This window comes from Osmerus eperlanus, chromosome 21, assembly GCF_963692335.1.
Source record: "Osmerus eperlanus chromosome 21, fOsmEpe2.1, whole genome shotgun sequence".
In the NCBI taxonomy this organism is placed as follows: Eukaryota; Metazoa; Chordata; class Actinopteri; order Osmeriformes; family Osmeridae; genus Osmerus; species Osmerus eperlanus.
Genome location: NC_085038.1, coordinates 9,478,292 through 9,503,499, shown reverse-complemented (window position 1 = coordinate 9,503,499; position 25,208 = coordinate 9,478,292). Strand labels below are relative to the sequence as shown.

Sequence of the window (25,208 nt, the reverse complement as noted above, 5' to 3'; positions counted from 1 at the left end):
TAGGCTTTCACATGAAAAGACAAGAATTTGTAACCATTTTTATTTAAAAACATACATTAAACACGTGTGGATGTACATAACAATTTTGGTATACTTTGAAGGATTCTTTTTATTGAAAATGTTTTGTATGTTTGCAGTAGTACTAGCATTAATATTCATCACTATAATGTCATTTATCCAAAATCATGTAACACAATATAAATATTGATAAACACCACTACAATGCTAAAGAGAAACTACACCAAAACTCTTTCTGTTCTTTCCCAGTGTTAAATACTCACACAACACTCATACTACTGTACACCCCAATTTCATCTTCATCCTTAAAGCTTGTACACCCACACACATACAGCACAGTATATACAGCATATATACAGTTCTGTGGGTGAAGCATTCTTTTTAAGTATGAGTATTTGCTCTGGATAAGAGCGTCTGCTAAATGACTAAATTCGTATTTTGGGTCTTCCTCAAACGCTGGAAGTCATGATTCACCAATAAATTACAAAATACCTATCATACCTTTGCAAAGATTTCAACTCAAGACCAGGAATTATATGTTTACTTTATGAGTATTGCACAAAGGGTTAAACAAAAAAAAGAAATATAGTTACTTTTTAATATTACCAAAGGCACTATCTCAAAACAAGTCAAAAATGAACTTCCTTTAAGTACATATAACTTGAGTGAAAAAGACATTGTGGAAAAATAAGGGCTGGTTGTTGGTTCCCTCTGTAAGCATGTATAAATGAATAGAAAAAAACTAGTTTGCCGTTTGCTCGACACCACCAGTGTCAAGCAAATGGCCTGTCCTTGCATGGCAGATTGACTACATTCATCCTTATTCTTCAGTGCATCTCAGGACACTTGAAGCTGAGTCGGTCACTAAGCATGAATCTCAGCTTCAAATGAATAAACCCTTGTATTAGAGACCAACTATCAAAGCAATATATAGTTGCAACCCAAATTACAGGCAACCATTGTTTTAAAAAACTTCAATTTGACATTTTGTCTGACCTTTTTGTGACTTTGATTAGGATTAGTATAGAGTTAGATTAAAGCCTCTATAAGAGCGATGGGCATGAAGGTGAGAGCATGAGAGTGGTTCAAGTTTCTTCTTGGCAATGTTAAGAATAGGCTCAAGCTCTCAGTCCATGCAAAACCAATTCTTACACAACCCAATTCTTCCCATGGCTTCTATTCTTCCGGTTTTCAATTTTTTACTGCTGCAAAATAAATTCATAAAATAAAATACTTTTAAGTCACACATTTAGTTTCTCTCAAATAGTTACTTTGCTATATTACTTACATTAGTTGCTGTTTCCATTTCTTTCCATTCCTACAGGAAAACACATACACAAATAAACACAAAGAAAAGCAGAGGCAATGACCTACTGTCTAAACACTATTTTCACATGACGAATGATACTGTCAAAATGGACAGAAAGTCTTAAATTGCCAGACAATTGACCTGGAAGTCGACTTTGTTAAATCAGTGATATAACTAAATGATTTGGGAATTCCCCTGCACAATCACGATTTTGCTATATAATGAAGCCTGCATGTTTTCTTAGGCCTACTTTGTCATAGCCCATGCACAAGATGAAAAGAAAATGTAGATCCTTGCTTGCGCCCAGAAATACATTTGGTTAAATTAATTTAAATGATTTAATTTCCACAAAATTCCTTAATAACAACTTCAAACCTCGGTAAATTAGTTGCGACACCAGCATTATTTATTGGTTGTCATGCTAGTTTTGTTAGTTTCAATCAGATCAGATAGCCTCCTAATATAAAGGCAATGATAATTTGGTAAGTTATGTAACACACGTCAGAAAAACCTATTACATGGAATGACTTAACATGAATCATTCAGCAAAGACAATACTTGTTAGCTGTCAAAATATGGGAACATTTATCTTGCAAATTGTCAATGATATTTCATTATGTATGTTTAAAACACCACTCCACCTATGGGACTCCTCTCAACATCTTCTCCTAGTTCCCATAACCTGCTCCACAGGGGCGACACCATGAATTTTGGGCCCCATGAAAATATATCACATCAACCCTGCATAAATGCTGTAACCACACCACAATAACCCAATCGACCCATTCAAAGCTTTTAACAACTCTAGATTTGCAGGCTTGCAACTCTCTTGTAGTCCAAAAGTTACCGTACGATATATATTGACAGTGAGCTGTGAAAATATGACACTGTGCATACATGTACGCTCTGCAATCTGCATCCAGTGGAATTCACTATTTGATGCAAGATTGATTCCCTTTATGAGAAATGTGCTAAAAGGCATTTTTTACAGTCTAAATGTAAGTGTAATGGTAAACTTATTGAATGGGAAACAGCATAAAGGAATAATTAAAAATAAATGGCTAATGAATGCTAACCCTAACACATTGGCCATATGATGTATTTTCAACATTGGCTGTCAATTATACAGACTGAGTCAATCAATGCTTCAAACTGTTCAGCATCAAATACAGACCATAGGCTGTATTTGTTCCACATCCGTATCGATCAAAATCATTACAGTGTCTGACTTCTTATAACTGAAAAGTATTTAATCTTTTTTGTCCATAAAATACAATTTAAAATAAATTCCTACAGACCCCCTGCAATTATGTCAACTGACATGTCATCCAACACAATGGTACTCACCTTCTTCAGCTGTGACTAGGGGTACTGCATTGGCAGGGGGATGGGGAGATGGGGTTACTGAACTAGAAACTGCATTTGCTGGGTCTGGCACCAGGCAGGGGAGGAGACAACTGATTTAGTATGAATAGCTTAAATTTTTCATGCATTGAGACTAAGTCAATCAATGCTTCAAACTGTTCAGCATTCCAATACAGACTAAAGGATGTTTATGTTTCATATCGGGTTTCATATCAGGTGGGAACCATTTTTGTTTGTTTGAATTGTTACAAGGATTTGTAAGCACTTTTTGAAAAGGATTGAATCTTTTTTGTCCATAAAATACAATTTAAAAGAAATTCCTACAGACCCCCAGCAACTGACATGTTATTAAGCACAAACTCACCTCCTTCAGTTTTTTTAATGTCTATTAAGGGTTCTCCAGTGGCAGGGCGGTCTTCTGAGCTAGGAGCTGCATTTTCTGGGTCTGGCACCAGGCAGCGGAAGGGACAACTGATTTAGTATGAATAGTTTGCTTAAAGTGTGCATGCATTGATTAATGTCAGCTAAAAGAAGAGCACAATATAAACACATAGCACATTAGTTCACTATGGACTTGTTATTCTGAAGCTGCAGGTTAATTTCCACCCTCACCAGACCACACACCTTTCCTTGTGAAAAATTGGGTGACATACTGTCACCCTTTCTTTTCTCCTGTCTTTTTCTTTCTTTTGTTTTTTTGGAAACCATATTTTTCTTAAAGCTGAGATATGATGCCCCACGGGCAATCCTGAGTCTTCACGCACAATTCACTGCTAGCAAAGAAGTACCTTTCATGCCTGTTTTCGGGTAGTCGGTTGATTAAATCTTAAAAGAACATACCAGTTTTTGTACAATTCTTGAAAAGTTTCTCTCTCTCCGTCTTAAGTCCTGAAATGACACACAAACATGAAATTATAGGATTTCCACTGAACACTGTAAAACAGACATCCCACTTGTGAACACTTCACCTTGATGAGGGTGAATGTCTTATTCATAACAACCGGCAATGTCCTTTGAAATATCGTTTGAAGCCGATTGCCAGAGTGAAAATTATTATTGTAATCACAGAACAAAAATTTAATTTGGCTATCATAATCCAAAATATTAAAGATTTGCAAGGGAAAGTTGATCAGTGGACTGCATTCTCTAAGACCTTGAAACACTGACAACACAGATGTATACGGCACATCTTATACCTTGACACAACCAGGTGTGTGTGTGTGTGTTTGTTAGAAGGTAGAAATGAAGGTATATTTCAGATTTCATTTAGCAAAAATAAGTTATAATAATATTGCACTTTTACTTGCCATGAATGGATTATAGTTACACACACATACAGATGTCATTCATTGTAAAGGTGTGTTGAATGTATGAATGAATACCCCATTTAAAGTAGTGTTACCTTTGACTTTTAACTGAACATTTACTCACGTGGTATAAATTGAGATAAAATAGCGGGGAAACCAATGATGACCACAAGGGATATTATGCCAACAACTGTCCATGTCAGAGTATTGTCTAAACGTATAGAAAAACAATAAAGACTTTCACATTCAAGCATTAAGTACAAAGCATATCAGTCAGTATTCCAGTGCAGCAGATTTCAAATAACTTACAAATGTGAGTATTGAGCAAAAATGAATCAAATATACAAAAATGTGTACAAAATAAAGCTAGGGATTCAAGTGTTTGTTGTTAATCTTTTCCCCCTGAAGTTTTACAGGACTCTCCTAATAGGTTTTACACATGTTTATTCTCCAAAGACTGGTCCTGCTGTTTTATGATTTATTCTGGGACAAGTTAACTCACATTATGTAATTGGCTGTACTAATCATTTGATTAAAAAGTCTGGACAAAGAACAGCCAACACCAAAATAATTTATGTTCAAAAATATACCCCTATGGCTGACATTCTAAATCTGATGGCTCAAAAATCTTATCATCTAACCAATGTAGTTTCTCAAACTTAGTATTCATTTTAAGTGTTGATGTCACTAAAAGAAATGGTTGAGAATTCAGGTTGAGTCTATTTGGAATGTATGACTCTTTCAGAGGGACTAAAACGTAACATTTATTAATACACATATTTAGACATGCACATCACTTACCTTGGGGAATTGGATAAGGAACACTGTCCTTTTCACTGATTGGATTCTCTATCTTGCAGAAGAATTTTTTACCAACACCTGTCACATTGATTTTCAGGTATTTGTTTGAACGCTGCCATGGTCCTGTTCCCTCTTTCCAGCTATAGGTGACTGGCTCAGCATCAGTGGTGTCTGGTACCTCACAGGTGAGAATGCAATCAACAGGGTGGATGTCGCACTTTGGATTGTTGGGTATTTTTGGGATGGCACTGATGGAACCTGTGAATGCACAGTTGATGATTATGGCAGCTTTGTCTCTCACTCAATAAATGTTATTTAAGTTAACACTGAGCAATGATGTAATATGCACAAGTACACTTACGGATAACATCAACGGTGTATGTTCCAGTCACTTTGGCTTTGACTTCCACAGTGTAAACCCCACTGTCTTCTTTGGTTAAGTCAGTAATTTCCAACCGTCCAGTTGCTGTATCCAGTGTTGCTCTATTTTTAAAACGTCCATAGACATCACTAGTTTCACTGAAGAGAGGCTCATATTCTATCACCTTATTCGATTGGAGTTTCCAAGTGATGGAGGAGCGAGACTCAGGAGGTGAGCCTGGTGTCAACTCAAGCTTTCCCTTTAGCTGAAAGTATTTTGTCTGACCTGGAAAAAAAATACATGGGAGTTAAAAAATAGCCTTGTAGATAGAAAACAAGGTATCTGTGTCGTACTAGCAGTTCAGATGAATCTATGTTAATACATGTAATAAATGCCAGACTATTTGTGTCAGTTCAGGGCAAATTGCTGTAGACCAGAATGTATTTACATAGCACTGGTTGATGCTTTGATATGTCGGCATGTGTGGCTGTGTTTGGAAAACAAAGACATTTTCGCCTCATTGGCTCATAACGTTTTGAGTCATGGTGAATTGGTATCACAGGCGAAGTTGATAGATTTTTTCATTAACCTTTATTTAACCAGCTTTGTCCCATTGAGATAAAAAAAAATCTATTTCTCAAGGGAGACCAGGCAGCAGTACAAAAACGTTTCTTAAAAAACACACACATGAAGACAACAGACAGGCTCAAAGTGCAATACATCTACAATGCAGGGGTAAAATAAAATCCTATTATAAATTAAAAGATTTACCAATTTCGAAAGACTCTACTTCCATAAACTTTACTTCCATAGACTTTATAATGCCCTTAAATTCATTTAGAGAAGGCCTAACTAGTTCCCAGAGTTTAAAACCTTTCTGCAGGCTATTACAAGCAGAGGGTGCAGAAAACAAAGGCTTTTTCCCCAACTTAGTCCGAACTTTAGGAACAGTCATAACCATAGTGTTTGTTCAAAGAGAACACACTTTAAATTGAGGATTGATAGACATTTCCACTTGTAATGGCATACAGAACATCTCCAGCTAAGGAATGAATAACGCCACACCCCAAATACATCGTTATTAGTTGTATGTTGTATCAAGGTATACATATATATTTTTTCACAGTTAAAAAAGACAGTAAATACTATTTTATTTAATTGTGGTATGGGCTTTAAATAGGCCTACACTTCCGTTCTTTTAACGTCCACGTGCATGCAAGTGTTTCAAATAAGGTTACTGTAGTTTCACAGAGGGAGGACGCGGACTGGAGTCCATTCACGACGCACAAAACTAAGGGGATCAGTTGATGCACGTTCTATCTTGGTATTAACGAGCTGTGGTCTAACTTCTAAAAAACTTTCATCTAAAAAAACTAGCGGGCATTATCTAGCTCATTAGCGATATTGTTATTCAATAGAATTGGCTTTGTAAATTGTGGGCGGAACCATTCGATACTAATGCAATGCTAGGTTGCTAGACTAGCATTGTAGATTAGTTGGCTACCAGCAGTGCAGTACTGTAGTATCGAACTGCGCACAATTTACAAAGCCAATTCTATTGAATAACACTATCCACCTAATTGTATGTCAAAAACGTAGCCTATTAATTATGCTGATGGTTTTCTCTATTGTCGCTTATAAACATGAAAAAGGGCAGTAGTAAAGAAAAAAAAACACTTCCCCATTTCAGAAACTAGCCTGTAGCTCAGGCCTGCAGTAGCTAGCTGTGCTAGTATGTGAAATGAAAGACCTAAGCTAAGCTTAACGTTTTTGTTTAATTACGAATCTCTTAAACATAGAATATAAATATCGGTTAAATAAGGGGTAGTAGTAGTTTAGTAAATGAATTGTTTTGCGAATTCGACAGATGATTTCCGGTTTAGTGAACGGTACTGTATCTCAGCAAAACGGATAGCACTCTAGCTAGCATAGGACAATTTACCGATACTACGGGCAAGGCGTGTACATGTACCAGTTCTACTGTACTAGTGTATGTCGGTAGTTATTTCAATTTGCGTTACCTGAAACTGCGTTCAGACCCACCGCCATTCCCATGAAAAGGAGAATAGGCCAAATGCCTCTCTTTGATTTGCCCATCATCGAAGTAGTGAACTAGATTCGTCCCTTCTTCCACACCCAACCGCTGACTACAGCGAAGGACGATGGATCTTAGCTTATTATTTCAAGGAATGAAACTGAAAGTAAGGCTGAAGGACGTCCCACCCTTCCAATGAGTCATTAAAAAAAACATTTTATTGACAGACAATCACAAAAGAAGTGGTAACCATTTCCATAGATTAACAGAATCATAACCCCAAGAATTTCAATCATACAATGTAATAGAATAGGCTAGTAGCCACATGCAATGCGTCTAAAATACATATAGACAATATTCCTCCCACAAGCTCCCTTTTTATTCCAATCAATCTATCGCACCTGCATTGGTCTCCATTTGTTACTTTGTGCACGTATGCAGGTAGGCTATACACTATTAACTGGTTTCGAATGGTGAGCTGGTTAAAAGGACCACTTGGGTAATGTAACAAAGTGTCAGATCACACAATATTTATGTGGGGACAGTACCTTCCATATATGACAGTGTCACCTCTCATGTAGGCCTAGCATTATGTCTTACTGATGGCTTTGGGGGCACAGGTGGTGGGGAACGTGGGTTGGAGGGTGGAGGCGATGATTTGTGACAGCTCTGTCTTTGTGAGCCGTTCTCTGAGGGGTTGGTGGTTTTTCCTGTTCCACAGTGAGTGCTGGCTTCCGCATCTGTCCGCTGCTCATCGGGCCTTAGTTCAGGCAATTGGCCCTCTCGTTTATCCTCACATTCAGTTCCACCTTGACAGCTTTCCACTTTTTCTTCCCTCTCTATTTCAAATCCACCCGTATCCTGTTTTCTTACTTCCTCTTCATCTCCTTTCTCTTTATTTCCTTCCTCATGCACCCCCTTTTTATGCTCTTCGTCCTCCCCATAAACCTTACCTCCCTCCTCTCTATCCATACCCCCTTCCTCATAGTCTAAGCCTCCCTTCTCATTACTCATCTCTCTCTTTTCTCCCTCATCCTCACCCACCTCGTAATCTAAGCCTCCCTCCTCGATACTCATCTCTCTCTTTTCTACCTCATCCTTACCCACCTCCTCGTAATCTAAGCCTCCCTCCTCGATACTCATCTCTCTCTTTTCTACCTCATCCTCACCCACCTCGTAATCTAAGCCTCCCTCCTCGATACTCATCTCTCTCTTTTCTACCTCATCCTCACCCACCTCCTCGTAATCTAAGCCTCCCTCCTCGATACTCATCTCTCTCTTTTCTACCTCATCCTCACCTGCCCCTCTTGTAGCTGGAAACCAGACAGGTGACTCTTGATAACTTTGCTTCGCATAGTTACCCGTATCAATGTCTGACTGTTTGTCCCCGACAAGCGTTGGACAGGGGACTGACTGTTTGTCCCCGACAAGCGTTGGACAGGGGACTGACTGTTTGTCCCTGACAAGCGTTGGACAGGGGACTGACTGTTTGTCCCTGACAAGCGTTGGACAGGGGCCTCTGATGGAGCCAGGTTTTCGAGGAGGCTTCGGTGGGGGCTGTCCTCCAGGAGAAAATTGTAGGGCTTGTGTAACATTTGAATTCTGTGTTCCAGTTTTCTGCTCCAGCAACATCTGACGGTCCACATGCTCTGCCTCTATTGTTCTCGCCTCCTCGCTGTTCAGGTTGACCTTGTTTACATCCTTGACATCATGTATTTTGCTGGGCATACTTTGGAACTCCTTCCCAAATGGCTCCTGGTTTCTCTCAGCCACGTTTCCTCCTGGTCCTGGGATGAGGCTGTCTGCCTCTGTCCAGACTTGTCCGTTCTCGCCCGGCTGAAGAGCAGCAACATCTTGATGATCCAAAATGCTTCTACCCCTCTCTCCACAGTGTTTCATTCCTTTGCCTGGATGCACAAAAATACAGAGAAGGAAGGGAAATCAGTAGTAACCGTTGTTAAACACAACATTAGAGTGATACAATATAACAAGTCTTATAGTAGGAGATACACATTAGAGAGCAGATTGGTCTTTAATGCTTTTCGATGGAGCTCGGGTTTACCTTTTCTTTTATAGATGATCACGCCAATCAAGAGACCGACAAGGCCAACCACACCAACAAAAACCCCAGTAACCACATTCACGTAGGTTTCCCTCGACAGTTCTGTAACACACACATTATAATATGAATGTAAACATCTGAAGACTCTTATGAAAAGCATGTCCTATTATTAAAGTGCATTCCAAACTCCAAACATTGAGTGTATTGTTCTCTAAAATATAAAGAGCTCATGTATATATTCAAAAAAACAATATGAAAAGGAAACTGTACTGCTCTGTAAAGTGTTACCTCTTACCTAAAGGTGGGCAGTCTTTCGTGTAGAATGACTGGGTCTTCTCACTGACAGGATTTCTGGCCACACAGGTGTAGTTGTCTGAGCCTGAGGAATGACTGCTAAAGCTGGGTCCCCTTTCCTCTTGACTCCATGTTGCCTCCTCCTGGCCAGGACCTAACCATTTGTACTTGACCTGTGGACCCCTTGCTCTGCAGCTCAGTGTAGCTATGGTGTTGTTGAGCTCACAGCTGATTTTAGGCTGCACAGGGTCTGTAAATGGACATAGATTGAGTTTTTGACAGAGCAAAAGTTAGTTACGCATTCCTTCAAATCTCCCCCCTCCTTTCCATTGTACAACTGTGGAAGTTAGAATATGATTGTATCTCAGGTCTCTCCTCTCAAACCTTCAAAACTGGCTTGATGTCAATGGTAATTTTGAAAACAACACTTACCCAAGACTTCTATGTTCTGCTTAAAAATCTTCATTTGCCCATCAACAACTCCCTCTGCTTCATAGGTACCACTATGTTGATCGGTCAAATTGTTGATGGTGATTTGTCCAGTCTCTGTATTTAATTCTGTTCTTCCCTTAAATTCTCTAAAGTGTTGAAAATGTTCTGTTGAATCCCATTCAACCGCCTTGTGACCATCGTGTTTCCAAAGGATATCTTTTAAGTCTCCTTTAAATTGAGGATTGATAGTGACATTTCCACTTGTAAGGGCATACAGGACGTCTCCAGCTAAGGCATGAATAACGACACAACCAAAATACCTCGTTATTACTTGTATGTTGCATAAAGGTATAGCCTATTCATTTTTTTTTCAGTTAAAGGCATTTATTTCACCAATTAAAATGTTAGGCTACCCAAGCTAGTCTGTAGCCCTGACAGTCTGTTAATACAACCGCATAGGCTTGCGCTAAATTGTAAAGTTTTAGTCTCAAACTCAATCTGTAGATCGACTCGTTTACCTATATGTAGCCTACATAGCTACATTAAATGTACGTTTTTTTCTTCTTCGAAAGGAACATTTGTTGATCTAGAGATAAATCAATAATAGCAAGCTACTCGGACAGAGCTAAGCAAAACTCCAGATACTGCGTCATTAGTAGACAAATTCCCCAATATGGTCAGAAAGTCGAATGAATGACATTTCCCTTAAATCCAATATCCCAGGTGAAAAAACTTACCGATTAATTGTCCAAGTATTACACAACAAATAATTACTCCCGAAATCCATTGGAAATTCATGATCTTATAACTTAAAGTGAAAGTGAAAATCACCGTAAAAACGTATTGTAAACCTCATGACTATGAAGATAGCATGGAAGCGGAAATCCAATTAAATCAGGTAATTTGCATGGCTAGTCTTTGAATGAAATGCCACCTGGTTCACCTTGCTAACCTCTAAAACCTCTTTAAAAACCCAAATCCTATATTTAGGCTACTATGGCTACTCAAAGCAAAATCGAGAACGCGGCTTAAAGTCCTTGAGTCTGTGAGGGTGGACATTGGGAATGGGCCTTTTCATCGACGTCACATACAGGGGTTGTGTAGCCTAGTGGACAGGTACAGGTATCATATCACTTCCAGCGTTTGAGGAAGACCTACAAATACTCACACCTTTTTACCAAAAAGCAAATAATAATTACAATTGAAAATAAGAAGGGGTGGGATGAAACAGAAATTGGCTAACTTAGTTACACTTTCAATTGTATCCAGCATGTAAGGCCTATAGTATCAAATTGAGTCTAGACTAGAGAATAACAATAACACATACAATTACATTCGCACAATAATATTTAATTTCAAAATATCACTGTAATCTTCCAGAAAAAAAGGTTTCATTTAAAGTGCAAGTGTGCTATATGGATATTCAACTCAAAGTGCTGCATTTTGGAATCTTAGTAGCAATATTAATATTGTAATATTTGTCCCCTCCCAAAACAGAAGGACAATCTTAGTCAGATTGAGGTCCTGATGCAGTGCTTGGTGCTACGGTGGATTTTTACCTTGCGGGCCGTACAATCATGACCCAGAAAATACTAGACTGTACCTACTCAACCTACTCCTTTACCCCTGTAACGCAAAGAATCCAACAAATAAATGGCTAACCCAAATTGTTTTGACAGTCCCTGGAAGTGTTGGGCAAGTGCCACTGGGCTGGTGAGTTGTTTCTATTTTAGAGAAAGGCAAAAACACACCAAATCTTTTATGAATGATTTGTAACCACAACCCCACTTGCTTTATATAATAAAGACTATTGTACCCTTCTATTCACAGATAAAATATATCAAACACACAAAAAAAGAGTATCACACATTGTGCACGTCAAACATAGCACGTCAAACATAGCAAATACATGTATAAATACAATATCTAATCATAAAAAGTTTTCATAAAGTGGTAGACAGCAGTAGAAAAGGTACTGTTATGATGTACAGCTATAGTGCACTCCTTTTTAACGTCAACTCCATGGACTCCAGAGATTTGTAGAAAAATAATCACACAGCCATTTTCAAGTCACTAAGGCAATTATTTGTGCAAGAATGGCATTGTGCAGAGCTACCCGTTGTATTTGAAATGAGATGGACAGTTTCTCAGACACTGCAGACCGTGCCAGTCCTGGCGGTTCAGAGCTCTTTAACGAGTTACAATTATTTCCTTTGTCCCACTAACCCACTCCTATCATTCTATAATCAACAGATTGACAGTGCACTTTTCTGTTATTGCACTACAAAAAGGAGATAGGTGACCTTATTTCTGGGTATCCTGTGATGTATGTATTTTGTCCATCCACAAAAGTTCAAACAATTATTTCTATGCAAAATAAATATTGTCTGTCGCTGAACCAAAACCATCTTCCTTCTTTTTATTCTGTCATAGTGGCCGTTATTATTGTTGTTGTTGTTGTCTTGAGTAAAAGTTTTGTGAGCTTGTCTGATGGCTGTCGACATACACCCACTGACTACCCCTGATACATACAACGCAAACCATCGAATGAGGTCAATCTTCCTTCATTCCCCCAGTCAGTTGGGTCACAATATGGTGCAGGTGGCAGAATGGGCACTTTTGGTGGCAGGGGTCTGAGCTTGTTGCTGACCCCCATTGGAACCAGAGTCTTTGCTCTCCAGGGCTCGTGAGGTACCCTCGGCAGGCTGCTCTCCCCCCACCAGGCCCTCTTTTGAGGCTGCGTCTCTCTCCGACACCTGCTTGGCCTTGGTGGAGGATAATCTCTTAAACAGTGACAGCTGAGGAGAGTAGGAGGACAGCGATGACTTGGCAACAGAATTCAGTTTACTAAACATTACTGCTAAAAAGTAACTTGAAGTTCCCTTCAGGAAATGTCAGCAATTTAGGATGGCGCGTCACTGTACATGATAATCTGAAAACCCACAACATACCATTGTGTTATTCTGCATAATTGTATGTGTTTTGGGACCTTTGTTTTAGTCAACATTATGACTTGCATATTGGTCATTAGTTACCTATAACATGACACATGAGTCTTGGCTATAAGGGCATAGTTGGTGGGCATGCAGTGAAGAGTTTAATCAAAAGGATGAATGGACCGTACTGTTACAAGGGTGTCCATATGCATATTGTTACTTATTTAACTATTCTCTTTATGTCCAAGCCATATGGTCAGAAACTCATGTCATGTAATTTCCTACCTTGCACATTTTCATTCTTGCTTGATTTGAACACACCACTTACACACTCCTAACCTAATCCACCTATACTGACGTCTCCTACACCTACCATAGATGTATCAGAGATCATATAATGCAAACAATTAAAAAATAAATAAGTAATAATCATGTTGTTATCTATTTATTTACTCATGCAGTCCTTAATTCTGTGTGACGTAAAATCTCCTACCTTTTTGCTGGTTGCTGGCTGGCTCTTTAATGTGTCACATGTTCCATTCAGTGGTGCGGAGATAGGCTCAGTCATCTTTTCAGTCTCCAAACTGGACTCACCAAAGTTGTTAGCTGGCGACAAAATACATATAGTATAGTTAAATAATCCTCCAATACCACAACATTGGGGGGGGGGGGGGTAGAGGGGGCTTCAGGTTGCTGGCAGCCTTTTCTAGAACCTTTCTGATGGGGGGGGGGGGGGCATTGCACAGGCGAAAGGTTTAAACTTACCTGTCTTTTCACAAACTGGAAGAGTCTCTTCTTTCACCTGTTCTGGTTTTGGTATTTCTGTTGACTGGACTGTCTCCACCTCCTCTATATCGTTTTCCTCCTCTACTTCTTCATCCTCCTCGGCTTCTTCTCCTTCTACATCTTCATCTCCTCTTCCAGCTTCAGATCTTAAATCCTGTCAGAGGAGACAGGGTTTGGAGAAAAACTTAAGAGTATGAAACCGGAAAGAATGAACAAAATGAATCAATATGTAAGGACTCGACAAATGAACATAAAACGTCAAAGTAAATAATGAAAATGTAATGTCCCTGTCATGGAACTGAAAGCAATCATTCTGAAGAATGCCACTGGGCCCATTTCATTTACACTATACCTCTGATATACTCAAACCTCTAGCATGCCATTCGTTTTTCAGGTTACTAGCTACAAGATAACATCACATTTATATCACAAATATATCTATAGATATCAATTACAAAGAAAATATCTTTAGTGACACTTGGTTACATCCCCCCTTTGGCTTTTAACACATTCTCGTGCATTCTAGTGCTAAAATGAGAATCAAAGTGCATTGAAGTGAGAATTGTAATAAGCCCAAATTAGCTATGGGCAAACAACCAGTTCTTTCTTAGTTCTATCCTGATCATGTGAAGGTTGGGGTTTCATCATAAGGCAAAGCGTGAGAGTTCCAATTGGCATTTTGATTCTGTTTTGTAGCAGAACACGCTATGTCAAAACGTCCAAGGGGTGTGAAAATTTAAGAAATGGTAGAAAACACAAACACAAGGGAAGGGGTTCTAGGAGCGGATCACTACACCAGTCACAAGAGGGGTGGCTATCACGAGGGAAAGGGTTCTAGGAGCGGATCACTACACCAGTCACAAGAGGGGTGGCTATCACAAGGGAAAGGGTTCTAGGAGTGGATCACTACACCAGTCACAGGAGGGGTGGCTATCACTAGGGGAAGAAGCCTTTTAGGAAATTGAATGGGGACCCCACCTGAAGTAGATCACACAAATACCTTGGATGCAAACTGGTGTGTTTCCACAATTAGTTAGTAATTCATAAAGATTCCTGTAGAAACTACATATATAGAAATATTTGGAATGTGATGCTTTGACACCATTGTGTCTACGTATTTATTAGACAATTTCAACCATGAAAAAACAGCAAATCTCAAACTATTCTTATTACACACCATTGACGAAGACCTTTAGTAAATACATTGCGATTGAGAACCAGCTGATTCTAAACTTAGCAGGAATTGCTCCTTCAAATGCTATGTTACAATTGTTACAGGAATTACTTAGTGGGAAGGCAGAGGGATTGCTAAGTACACACAAACCACATTCTGCAGTAGTAACATTAGCACAACAGTGACTTGAGCGGACTGCATGCTTCGTCAAGCTTTTGCATTTGGGGATTTACATTTCAGTGTATTGGTAAGGCAATGAGAGAAAGACAACGAGAATGTTCTGACAGGCAGACAGAAAGTATTGAGTTTGGATCAATATATCAGATAAAAGATAAAAGTATAAAAACATTAAAACTGAGAATAATCGATCCACTGGTGTTTAAGTTTATCCTGAGACATGATGGTCTGGTTCAGATCATTTTATCTATCATTTTAGGTTGAGGTATTGTGGTAAGACATCCTCCCAGAACTGCTGGGAATCATGAGATTTCTTAGCTGGCTGGCCCTTACCAGTAGGCTTCAGTTTGGTTTTTGCTTGAGTCCTGACAGCTTTGGCATCAGAGGATCCGTCTCGTAGATTTGCTTTGCTTTTCTTTCTGACATCAGCTTTTTTTTTATTCCTTCTGTCATCTTCTTCCTCTTCCTCCTTTTCATTTTCATCTTCTTGCTCTGCCTCCTCTTCTTCCTCTGCCTCACTTTCCATGACTTCCTCTTCCTCCTCCGCCTTTCCACTCTCATTTTCCTCCTCTTGCTCCTCCTCTTGACTTTCTTCCTCAGCTATCTGACTGGTCTCCTCTTCTCCCTCGCCCTCATCCATGTCACTTTCTACCTCTTCCTTTTCTTCTTCGCCCTCGCCTTCTTCTTCGCCTGCACTGCTCTCTGCCTCCTCCTCCTCCTCACCTTCCTCCTCTGTTTCACTATCTACCTCACTCTCATCTTCCTCCTCTGCAGACTTGTCAGACTCACTCGTATCCTCCTCTTCTTCGCTCTCCACCTCCTCTTTCTCTTCTTGCTCAGAAGACTCACTCTCATCTTCCTCACTCTCTTTTTCTTCTTCCTCCTCAGAAGAATCTACAGAATCACTCTTTAGCTCCTCTTCCCCACTCTCTACCTCCTCTTCCCCACTCTCTTCCTCCTCTTCCCCACTCTCTACCTCCTCTTCCACACTCTCTTCCTCCTCTTCCCCACTCTCTACCTCCGCTTCCTCGCTCTCCACCTCTTCTTGCTCAGAAGACTCACTATCATTTTCCTCACTCTCTCTTTCTTCCTCCTCAGAAGACTTGACAGAATCACTCTTCTCCTCCTCCTCCCCACTCTCGACCTCATTTCCGTCCTCCTCTTCTTCATTGCGCTCCTCCTCAGAGTCAGATTCCTCCTTCATGCTCTCTGTCTCCCTTTCTGATGTCCCTCCACTTTCCTCCTCTTCCTCACTCTCTGACATGGCTGCACTCTCATCCTCTTCCTCCTCACTCTCTTCGCTCTCTCCCCTCCCAACGCTATTCTTTCCCTGGTCCTCCGACGACCCACTAATCCCTTCATCCTCTTGCTCCTCCTCCATGGAGCCATCCTCCTTTTCCTCCAACTCTGACTGACTTTCCCCTCCACGCTCTGTGCCTGTCCCACTTTTGCCTTCCTCTCCTTCGCTACCTTCTCTTTCCGATATCCCTCCATCCTCATCCTCTCGCAGCAACGGCTCACATTCCTGACTATCTGTGAGCCTAGCGACAAAATCGATTTTGTGTCCGTCCGTACTTTCTGCACTAGTTCCGACCCCTCCCTCGCCCTCATCTCCAGTGCGTCCACTCTCCTTCTTCACGGGTGTTCTATCGTCGCTTCGCTGGGACTCGTCCGAGGTCTCCTCCTCCTCCCCTCCACTACTTTTTTCCTGCTCTTCTCCCTTGTCTTGAGGATCCACGTTGGAGCTTCTTTCCTCGGTCACCTGCTCCAGGGAACCTGGTGTTATACTGATGCTACCAGCAGTCCTCTTGCCCAATTCAGAGTTTTCAGAGTCCAGTGAGTCACTCGCGGAGCTTCGGGCGTTGCCAGACAAACTTGGGTCCTTGACTTTCAGAGCCTGTGGGCTAAAACAGGCTGACTCACTTCTCGATGGTGAGCCAAATGGGATAACATCAGCCACAGCTCTCACCATTCTCAGAGAGCCCTCGAGACCTGGGTCCGACACTAGAGAGGTCACCTGGGTGAGGAGGTTCTGCTGTGTACTGTGCTTTGGCGTGTGTTCAGATTGTTGGTCGTCCTTAGATTTGATCGGTTTTGAGATCTGTGCTTTTGCATTTCTCTCATTTTTGGTTTTCTTGAGACCGTCAGATTCGAAGTGAGGTTCGCGTGGTTTAGCTGTTGCACCCTCAGTGCCCTCTGAGAGCACATGAGGGGGCTTAAGGTTGCTGGCAGCCTTTTCTAGAACCTTTTTGCCTGGTGCACTCCTTATATCTCCATGCTGACTTCTTACCATAACAGCTTTACCTTTCTCCTTGGACTTGACTTGTTCTACGTTTGACCTTTTTATAGATTTGGGGTTGACCTCTACAAGTGCCTTGGTGACCTCGACACTTTGACCTCTGGATCCTACACGCTGCATTTGCTTCGGCTTGTAATCAGCAATGGGTTTCCCTTTCACACAACCTCGTTTGTCCTCAGCCTTAATTAATTTCCTTTTCCCCTCCCTAGATGCCGCCTGAGCATAAGGACGCGGTTTCGACTTTGCCTTACTGACGCCCCCTACACTGACGGCCTTGGAGCTGGCGGAGTGGGCCTTTATTTCTGTGGGGTTGATGGCCTGCAGAGCCATGATGAGGTTCTCCTTGCCCCTGCTCTGAGGTGCCCATGGCCGAGAGCTCTTGTGGTGAGGACTCTGTGCCTGAAAAGCATGAGCACCGGGCAGTGCCTTTCGCTGGGTGAGCTCCGCCCTCTTAGGGGACGGAGAGGGTTTGGGGGCGTCCTCCTCTGCTGGGAGTTGGGTTTCTTTACACTTTTCTCTTTCCCCGCCCCTCTTTTCCTCCATCGCACCATCATTAACATGCCTTCTTGCAAGCTTACCCTTCCTCTATCCCGGCACCAGAAGGCATGAGATGGAAAAAGGGACAGCGTTAGAAGAAGGAAAAAATGAAAGAGTCAAACCATGCAGAGACGGGAGAGGGCAGAACTTGATGGTAACATGAGAAAAGGTAGAACAACGGTGTTACATAGTGAAAGATGTGTCCGCACAGAAGCAGAGGTCTGACCAGCATGATGTGAATGAGAGACGACGCTCTGAATTCTAAGTTTTACTTGGTTCAGTATTTGCCATAAAAGGCCATTTGTAGCTTCTCTAGTCTCTAGTCTAGTAAATATCTAGAATCTTTCTCTTACCTTCTGAACAGGAGACAACGTCAGTGTCTTGTCACTGGGGTCCAGTTTCATCACGTGAGTCTGAAAGAAACATAACCTTTGTTTAAAAAAAGGAATTCTCCCCCTATCTTCAATTGGGAGTAGTTAATGAGTATGGGATGAAAGTAGACTAAAGTGAAAAATCTTTGGAATCATATGACTGTAATATGAAGGACCTAATTTGATCATTGTCAATTAAATCTTGTACATAAAATTCTCCAAACTGAAAAATTGAAACAATTTCATTAAATATACATAATTAGACCGATTCCAGTCAGTCTGGATGGAATTTGTGACAGTTTGGTAATGAAAATACCAATCTTTTCTCAAAGCAGGAGTAAACAAGCATTGACAGCGACTGGGCTAACACTCACCATATTTAAGAAGTCAGTTGTGTCTCCCAAGTCTTTGACGCTGACGTTGTCTGTTAGGTTGTCCACAGGACAGTCTCCCTCCTTTGCATTTCTCCGCTCTTTCCAAAGAGTTACACAAAGACAGATGATTTAAAATCCCAAATCTTTTAAATAATTCAATTTTAGACAGCCACTATCAGCAAACATTTGGTGGAGTTCACATTTGGAATAGCAGATCAGGGCAGACAGTATAGATTACAATGATGTTACAGTTGACACATATCAACAGGCGGTACTGCTCTGGACAGTGATGTTGACTCATTGGAAACCTTAGAAAGCTCCTTGGTGAAGAGTGAGGGAGAGACATAGTGAGATGTTCTGTAGGTACCCTTCTGGTTTGAGCCCGTGCTCCTGTGTTGGTGAATGTCGTTGTGCACCTTTCTGTGGGCCAGCTGGCTGGACACTGACAGGGGGTTGAGGTGGCCGGACGTCAGGCTGGGCAGGGTGTGGAACATGGAGCCAAACTGCTCGGGCGAGCGCTCCTGGGAAAAGGACACAAGCTCGCAGGCTCGCTGTGGGGAACACAAAATGTCACCTGACCTAACATGATGTCTAAAAAGCTTTAAGTGTAGAATAAAGGGCCGTTAATCCTGTTTGTTGGCGTTCTCAACTCTCAGTGGCCCACTTATGGACAACCTGATAGATACTGCTATAAGGGACCCAAAATAATAGGATTTACATCACAGTGAATTAAATACAACTACCATAAAGACTACATGTACAATTAGACAAGGCCAAATTTTAAATTAAAACGTCTACAACCAAATGCATCACTGGTCTGACTCAGTGCCTACTGGGCCCTCTGTGCCAGTACCCACCCTCTCTCGCCTCCTGACCCTAGCAGAAAGACTCCTGGTGAGGCTGGTGGACGTGTCTCCTAGCAGCTCTGTGTAAGACTTCTCCAGGTAGTTCTCTGTCACGTCGTCCTCCTCCATGGTCACCTCCTCACAGCTCTTGTCCCTGTACCTGGCCAGCACCAGCATATGACAGCCACCGCAGGTCACCTGGAAAACACACGTGCATGGGAAGTCACACAGGAGTGCGTGATCGCCGTCTGCCGTTCAGGAGACACTCTTTCATGACAACAATTTAGGTAAAAGTAGGAGATGTTTGAATAGAGTTTTTTTGTTTGTTATGAGCAAAGAAGAAGGCACTTTTCAGCAATGACTTTGGATGAAGAATCGATCTCCATTTTCACTTATTATTTATTACATGATCATAGGGTTGGGTTGAAAATGTTATTACAAAAAATATATCTATAATATCGTAAATAGTCTTCTTTTAAACACATACCGCTTTGACATTGTACTTGAGGAAGCGCGAACACAAAGTGGGTTTGAACTGATTGGTGAAATTCTCTTCTCCAAGGCCCAGCTTCCCGTGTCTTCCGTCCCCAAACGTGTACAGGAGGCCACTGTCTGGGACCATGAAAACCACAGGTCAATCACGCTGCAACACAGCCACATCACCCACACAACGCACAAGTCCGGTCACGCCATCGACTCAGATATCTTGCGCCCATAATATAGAGCGACGGCGGCGGGTGTGTGTGTGTCGTTTTTTGGCTCGTGGGCGTTGACCGGTGTCGGCTAACCTGTGATCACGGCCGTGTGGTTCTCCCCACACATGATGTGTTGGACCCGCCCCTTCCTGAAGTGCTCAAGAGCTCTGGGCAGCCGCACCTCAAAGATAAATGTTCCGTGGCCCAGCTGGCCAAACTGGCCCAGGCCAAACGTGTACACATCCTCCTCTGTAGGGAAACCAGGAAAAAAAAAAAAGTCTCAATGTCTCCATGTCAATACATCCCGGAAAAGATTGAAAAGGCATCACATTTTGTTTGCCAGCTTGGCTACCTGTCAGTGCCACGGTGTGTCCACCTCCACATGCCACTTTAATGACTGGCTGCGTGACGCCCCTGACCAGCTGGGGGAGACGGTGACCAGCCAGCTGGTCAGTGGTAAGCCCGAGTTTTCCACTGTCTCGCTCACCAAACGTGAACAGCCCACCATCCACTGAAAAAAAGGAGCGAAAAATATGTTGTTTTCATTTACCCTCCAGTCAACTAGTCTTGGCACTGAATGTTTTCCTTGGCTAATGAGTCAGATGTGTGTGGACTAAGTAGAAGACTAAGAAGCTAATAAAACTCACCCGTGACAAAGGCTGAATGGTAGTAACCACAGGCCACCCAGGATACGGCATAGCCCACTGTGACTTCCTGGGGGGTGGTGACATTGCTCTCCTTACCCAGGCCAATCTGGCCTTCAGCATTATCTCCCCACATGAACAACTTCCCACTCTCTAAGAAAAGGTGGTGAATACATATACTACTTTCAATTCTCAAAGAGCCTTATGGGTTGGGATAGCAATTGATATTGGTTTAACAGTGAAGAAGCTACTACTGCTTTATGTTTTAAAAGCATTACAAGTGAATAGTTATTAGGCCAGTACAAAGGGATCTTACCAGTCAGAGCAGCAGATGTGTTTGAGCCAGCAGCAAGCATTTTGATTGGTCCGTGTGTGCTTAAGAAGTTTACCAGCTGAAAAGCAGTCCTCTCTTCATAGTCCCCCAGGCCTAACTGACCCTCATTGTTTCCGCCAGAGGTATAGACATGTCCCCGAGCTGTGGAAACACACATGCATTCTCACGCTTCAATTTCTTGAGGAATAAAAGCAACAGGATATCATCCAGGTTTTTCTTTGAAAAGGTTATATAATATTTTACATCAAGGACTTACATGTATAAACAATTGTGTGGTTTCTCCCACAGGCCACCAGCCTCACCTTTTCAGCCTTCAAAGCTTTGAAGGACAAAAAAACAAAAACATATTTTGATACACTGATGGAGGGTTACAACCAAGTATTTGGAGTGTGAACGGCTTTGTGAACCATTGTCTGCTGCAATAACTACTACAGTGTTTCCACTACGACATCCCGTCCTCCTAAAAGAATGTAAAAATATTTAAAAAACGGACGCGCGATATAAAGCCGTTTTCACACAGCCTACACAGGCAATTCTCTTCTTGCTCGTTGCCTCAAAAGTTCAATTCATTTGCGACCAATTTTCACTCAACGTTGTTATTTACACCTAATCGCCTGTCGATGAATACACTAGAGATCCAATGAGAGTAACTAAATTCGAGCGAATTCGCCTATTTGCTCCTCGCGAGCGGCTCCGTGTGGTGATAGTAATAGCATTTACTTCCATGCATATACTGTGATAGCTGTGTTATGCTAGCTGGTTTCGTTCTGACTGGCAATATACTGACGTTGCTCGTCACAAATGATATAAACTCATAGAATATATTCGCTTCTCTTGCTAGGCTACCTGTTTGCGCTGACAGGTATCTCAAACTGATTTATGGGCCTGTCATTCCATTGAAAATGAATGTGAGGCAAAAGTTTGGTCTACCGCCCCCCCTGAAAAAAAAATCCTGAGGGAAACACTGTATATTATCGTATCGTACTTAAGGTATATTTCACTTCAGATGGTGTAGCCTAATTTCATTGTGTAGCCTACACATTTTCATCAGCTTGCGATATTGCTCCATAGCCCATCGCTTTGCCTCCTGCTCGGGAGATTAAACTAGATTGTGGACCCCTCGAGATGTCTTATCTGATACTTAGTTAACTGCATCACCAATTATGAAGCACTAACACATTGCTTTGAACCAGATTGTGAAGAATTATAGTCAGACAAACCTTTCACGCAAGTGGGCTTGTTCACGGACGTCTTTGATCCCAAACCAAGCTGACCCCAGTTATTGCTGCCAAACATGAAAAGCTTTCCATTTTCTGGAGGAAAAAATATGACACTTTTTTCAATATGACAATTCTTGAAAGTAGCCAAGACAGTGGTTGAGTCATAAACTATTTCAGCTATTTCACTGCTTTCACGTGCCTGGACCCTTTTGGGACAATGAAAACTAAAGGTTAATTTGCACTAGAGGAAACATGTCACTTGCTTAGCATCCGGTGTGTAAAATATTAATATTTCTACATTGTATAAATGCAGTTAGTTGAAGGATCTGTCTTTCTACTATCCTTACCTGTAATCAATGCTGTGTGTTCATCTCCACAAGCAATGTTTAGGGGTGTGTCATTTTTCAGCCAAAATTTACTGGGAATGTTGTCTGCAAATTTGCTTTTTCCGAAGGTAAAGACTGCTCCCGACTCTGAAACGCCATATAAGAAACAGGGTTACATCTAGCTAGACTAGAGACTTTGTGTTGTCTTGTCTATATGGTAACGTTTGGTTTGTTATCATGAAAACAGGGATAGCTCGATAGCAAGCGTAATTGATAAAGCATCGGTAACTTTGAATTTAGACAGCAGTCTAGCTAACGTTAGCTAGGTAGCTGGCAAGTTGTGATGTTTGTTGGAAGTCTGTAAATTATTACCAGGTATATCGTCCACCGCCTCCCCGGCCATAGTTGTAGTAGTAATCCTAATCGGATTTGTCAACGCTATTATCTAGCTACTGTAGCTAGACAGCTAGGATAGCTGTATCATTGTGTTGGCAACTGTTGGTCGGGTACCCGAGTAATCTTCTTCTTTTAATTTGATTGGCGGATCGCATCCAATTTAAAAGAGCAAACACCGCCATCTACTGTGCAGGAGTGTATAGCCAGTCACGGCCTGACAGTACACCCTACTCCACAACCCTGAAGCTCCTACTCATTTACAATACTCAAACTTTGACTCTGACTTCCTTGGTGACCTCTGCGTCGGGCCAAATACCTTTGAACTGTGATATAATAATCATACCATGGTCTGTCAATTGTGATTTATTGCTTGAATATATTGAATACACTGTAGAATGATTCAGCATTCAATATATAAACTTTTATTAAGAGGCTTTGTGTAAAAGCTTTTGTATATCACTTTTGTGAAGATAATAGTTATTTATTTGTTACTTGTTATAAATCATTTTCTTTTACATTTTAATAAATGTGTGCCCTGTAACCCTGGGTTAGGCTACATCTTGTTTGTTGGCCTTTTGTAAACCATCCACATAGTTTGCAAACGCTAACAGTTTGGCTCTCCTTTCCTCTTCCTCCTTTTTCTGATTTTTGATTTCCCAGAAGTGCAAGATCTTGTTCCAGAAACCACCTTTCTTCTTTTTCTCTGTTTGCAAGAGACAAGCATAAAATATTTCTACATGGTCTAAAGTACACATAATAATTACATATCAACATATCAAACCTACAATGGTTTCTTAATGAAGAAATTCTAACATTGCTTACACATCTTACGTTTTTGGTAAATTTCCATAGTGCCTACTTTTGCTGCACTTTGCCAGGTTGACATTCCGAGCGTTATAGAGATCACATACTATACTTTCACATCACAAGATCTGGGAGAAGTGACTAGTTTTATAATGTTCTTACTTGTCTCTGACTCTTCCTCTGACTCATCCTCTGACCCTTCCTCTGACCCTTCCTCTGACCCTTCCTCTGACCCTTCCTCTGACCCTTCCTCTGACTCATCTCCATCTGACTCTTCTCCCTCTGACTCTTCTCCTTCTGACTCTTCTCCCTCTGACTCCTCTGACTCATCCTCACAGACTCTTTTATCCATAACCTTCTCCCGTTTTTTACGATCTTTTCTTTGGAAAAACGTCGCGAGCTTCTTGAAGAAACCACCCTTCTTCTTTTTCTCTGTTTGGAAGAGACAAGCACAACATATTTCTACATGGTCTATAGTATACTGAATATCCTCATATCAAACCTACAATTGTTTCTTAATGAAGAAATTGTAACATGACTTACACATCTTACATTTTTGGTAAATTGCCATAGTGAAATGGAATGTACTTTTCCTGCACTTTGCCAAGTTGACATTCCGAGCGTTATAGAGATCACATACTATACTTTCACATCACAAGATCGGGAGAAGTGAAAATGTTCTTACTTGTCTCTGACTCCTCCACTGACTCTTCCTTCTCTGACTCTTTCCTCTCTGACTCCTTCCTCTCTGACTCCACTGACTCTTTCTTTTCTGACTCTTTCCTCCCTGACTCCTCCACTGACTCTTCCTTCTCTGACTCTTTCCTCCCTGACTCCTCCACTGACTCTTCCTTCTCTGACTCTTTCCTCCCTGACTCCTCCACTGACTCTTCCTTCTCTGACTCTTTCCTCCCTGACTCCTCCACTGATCCTTCCTTCTCTGGCTCCTTTGACTCATCCTCACAGGCACTTTCCTCCGTAACCTTCTCTTCTGTGATTTTCGGTATTATTTCATCCTCTTTTACTTGTTGTCTCTGCTCCTTTTGAATGTTCTGCTGCCTCTTCAGCTCGACGAGTCTCCCAGCTTTTCTCTCCGTTCTCCTCTTGACTGCCCGTCGCAGATTCTCTTCCCACACTTTACTTGCCTCTGCATCGAAGGGTTGTTGGCAAGCCTTCCGTTGTTTGTCTTCCTCCTCCCATCTCTTCTCTAACTCTTTCATTTTCTTATCCTCTGTCATAATTTTCTCCCTATCTTTGACTAAATCTATTTGTAAGTCGAATGCTTTTTGGAGCCAATAGTTGTCTG

The 25,208-nt window shown here is 41.4% G+C and overlaps 3 protein-coding genes across 12 annotated transcripts; all 3 read right to left on the bottom strand.

Moving 5' to 3' along the window:
• Positions 1-25: 25 nt before the first annotated feature.
• Positions 26-7,334, bottom strand: LOC134007667 (CD48 antigen-like). Of its 8 annotated transcripts, none has more exons than XM_062447277.1 (9): positions 7,183-7,334; positions 5,162-5,446; positions 4,801-5,058; positions 4,124-4,210; positions 3,533-3,580; positions 3,057-3,137; positions 2,675-2,758; positions 1,303-1,336; positions 26-1,220 (listed from the first exon to the last, which is right to left on the bottom strand). In XM_062447277.1, exons 1-8 carry the CDS (start codon positions 7,259-7,261, stop codon positions 1,308-1,310), a joined length of 951 nt encoding a protein of 316 aa, XP_062303261.1. In that variant the 5' UTR covers positions 7,262-7,334; the 3' UTR covers positions 26-1,220; positions 1,303-1,307. The 8 variants fall into 8 exon arrangements, with proteins under 8 accessions (XP_062303261.1, XP_062303259.1, XP_062303260.1 ...); XM_062447275.1 differs by having other exon boundaries at positions 26-1,223; positions 1,307-1,336; XM_062447276.1 differs by having other exon boundaries at positions 1,307-1,336.
• Positions 7,335-7,395: 61 nt separating this feature from the next.
• On the bottom strand, positions 7,396-11,051 carry si:dkey-11f4.14 (neurosecretory protein VGF). Of its 2 annotated transcripts, XM_062447273.1 has the most exons (6): positions 10,722-11,050; positions 9,985-10,272; positions 9,554-9,802; positions 9,259-9,360; positions 8,433-9,103; positions 7,396-8,231 (listed from the first exon to the last, which is right to left on the bottom strand). In XM_062447273.1, the coding sequence occupies exons 1-6, from the start codon at positions 10,780-10,782 to the stop codon at positions 7,770-7,772; spliced, it is 1,833 nt and encodes a 610-aa protein (XP_062303257.1). In that variant the 5' UTR covers positions 10,783-11,050; the 3' UTR covers positions 7,396-7,769. The 2 variants fall into 2 exon arrangements, with proteins under 2 accessions (XP_062303257.1, XP_062303256.1); XM_062447272.1 differs by having other exon boundaries at positions 7,396-9,103; positions 10,722-11,051.
• Positions 11,052-13,692: 2,641 nt separating this feature from the next.
• On the bottom strand, positions 13,693-23,220 carry LOC134007663 (transcriptional regulator ATRX-like). 2 transcript variants are annotated; one of them, XM_062447265.1, is made up of 16 exons: positions 23,075-23,220; positions 22,724-22,849; positions 22,377-22,469; positions 21,413-21,475; positions 21,139-21,297; positions 20,826-20,975; positions 20,531-20,689; positions 20,272-20,427; positions 19,971-20,095; positions 19,496-19,681; positions 19,006-19,159; positions 18,639-18,736; positions 18,247-18,306; positions 16,097-17,941; positions 15,391-15,883; positions 13,693-13,860 (listed from the first exon to the last, which is right to left on the bottom strand). In XM_062447265.1, the coding sequence occupies exons 1-16, from the start codon at positions 23,103-23,105 to the stop codon at positions 13,847-13,849; spliced, it is 3,912 nt and encodes a 1,303-aa protein (XP_062303249.1). In that variant the 5' UTR covers positions 23,106-23,220; the 3' UTR covers positions 13,693-13,846. The 2 variants fall into 2 exon arrangements, with proteins under 2 accessions (XP_062303249.1, XP_062303247.1); XM_062447263.1 differs by lacking the exon at positions 13,693-13,860 and having other exon boundaries at positions 14,458-15,883.
• Between the last annotated feature and the right edge of the window lie 1,988 nt (positions 23,221-25,208).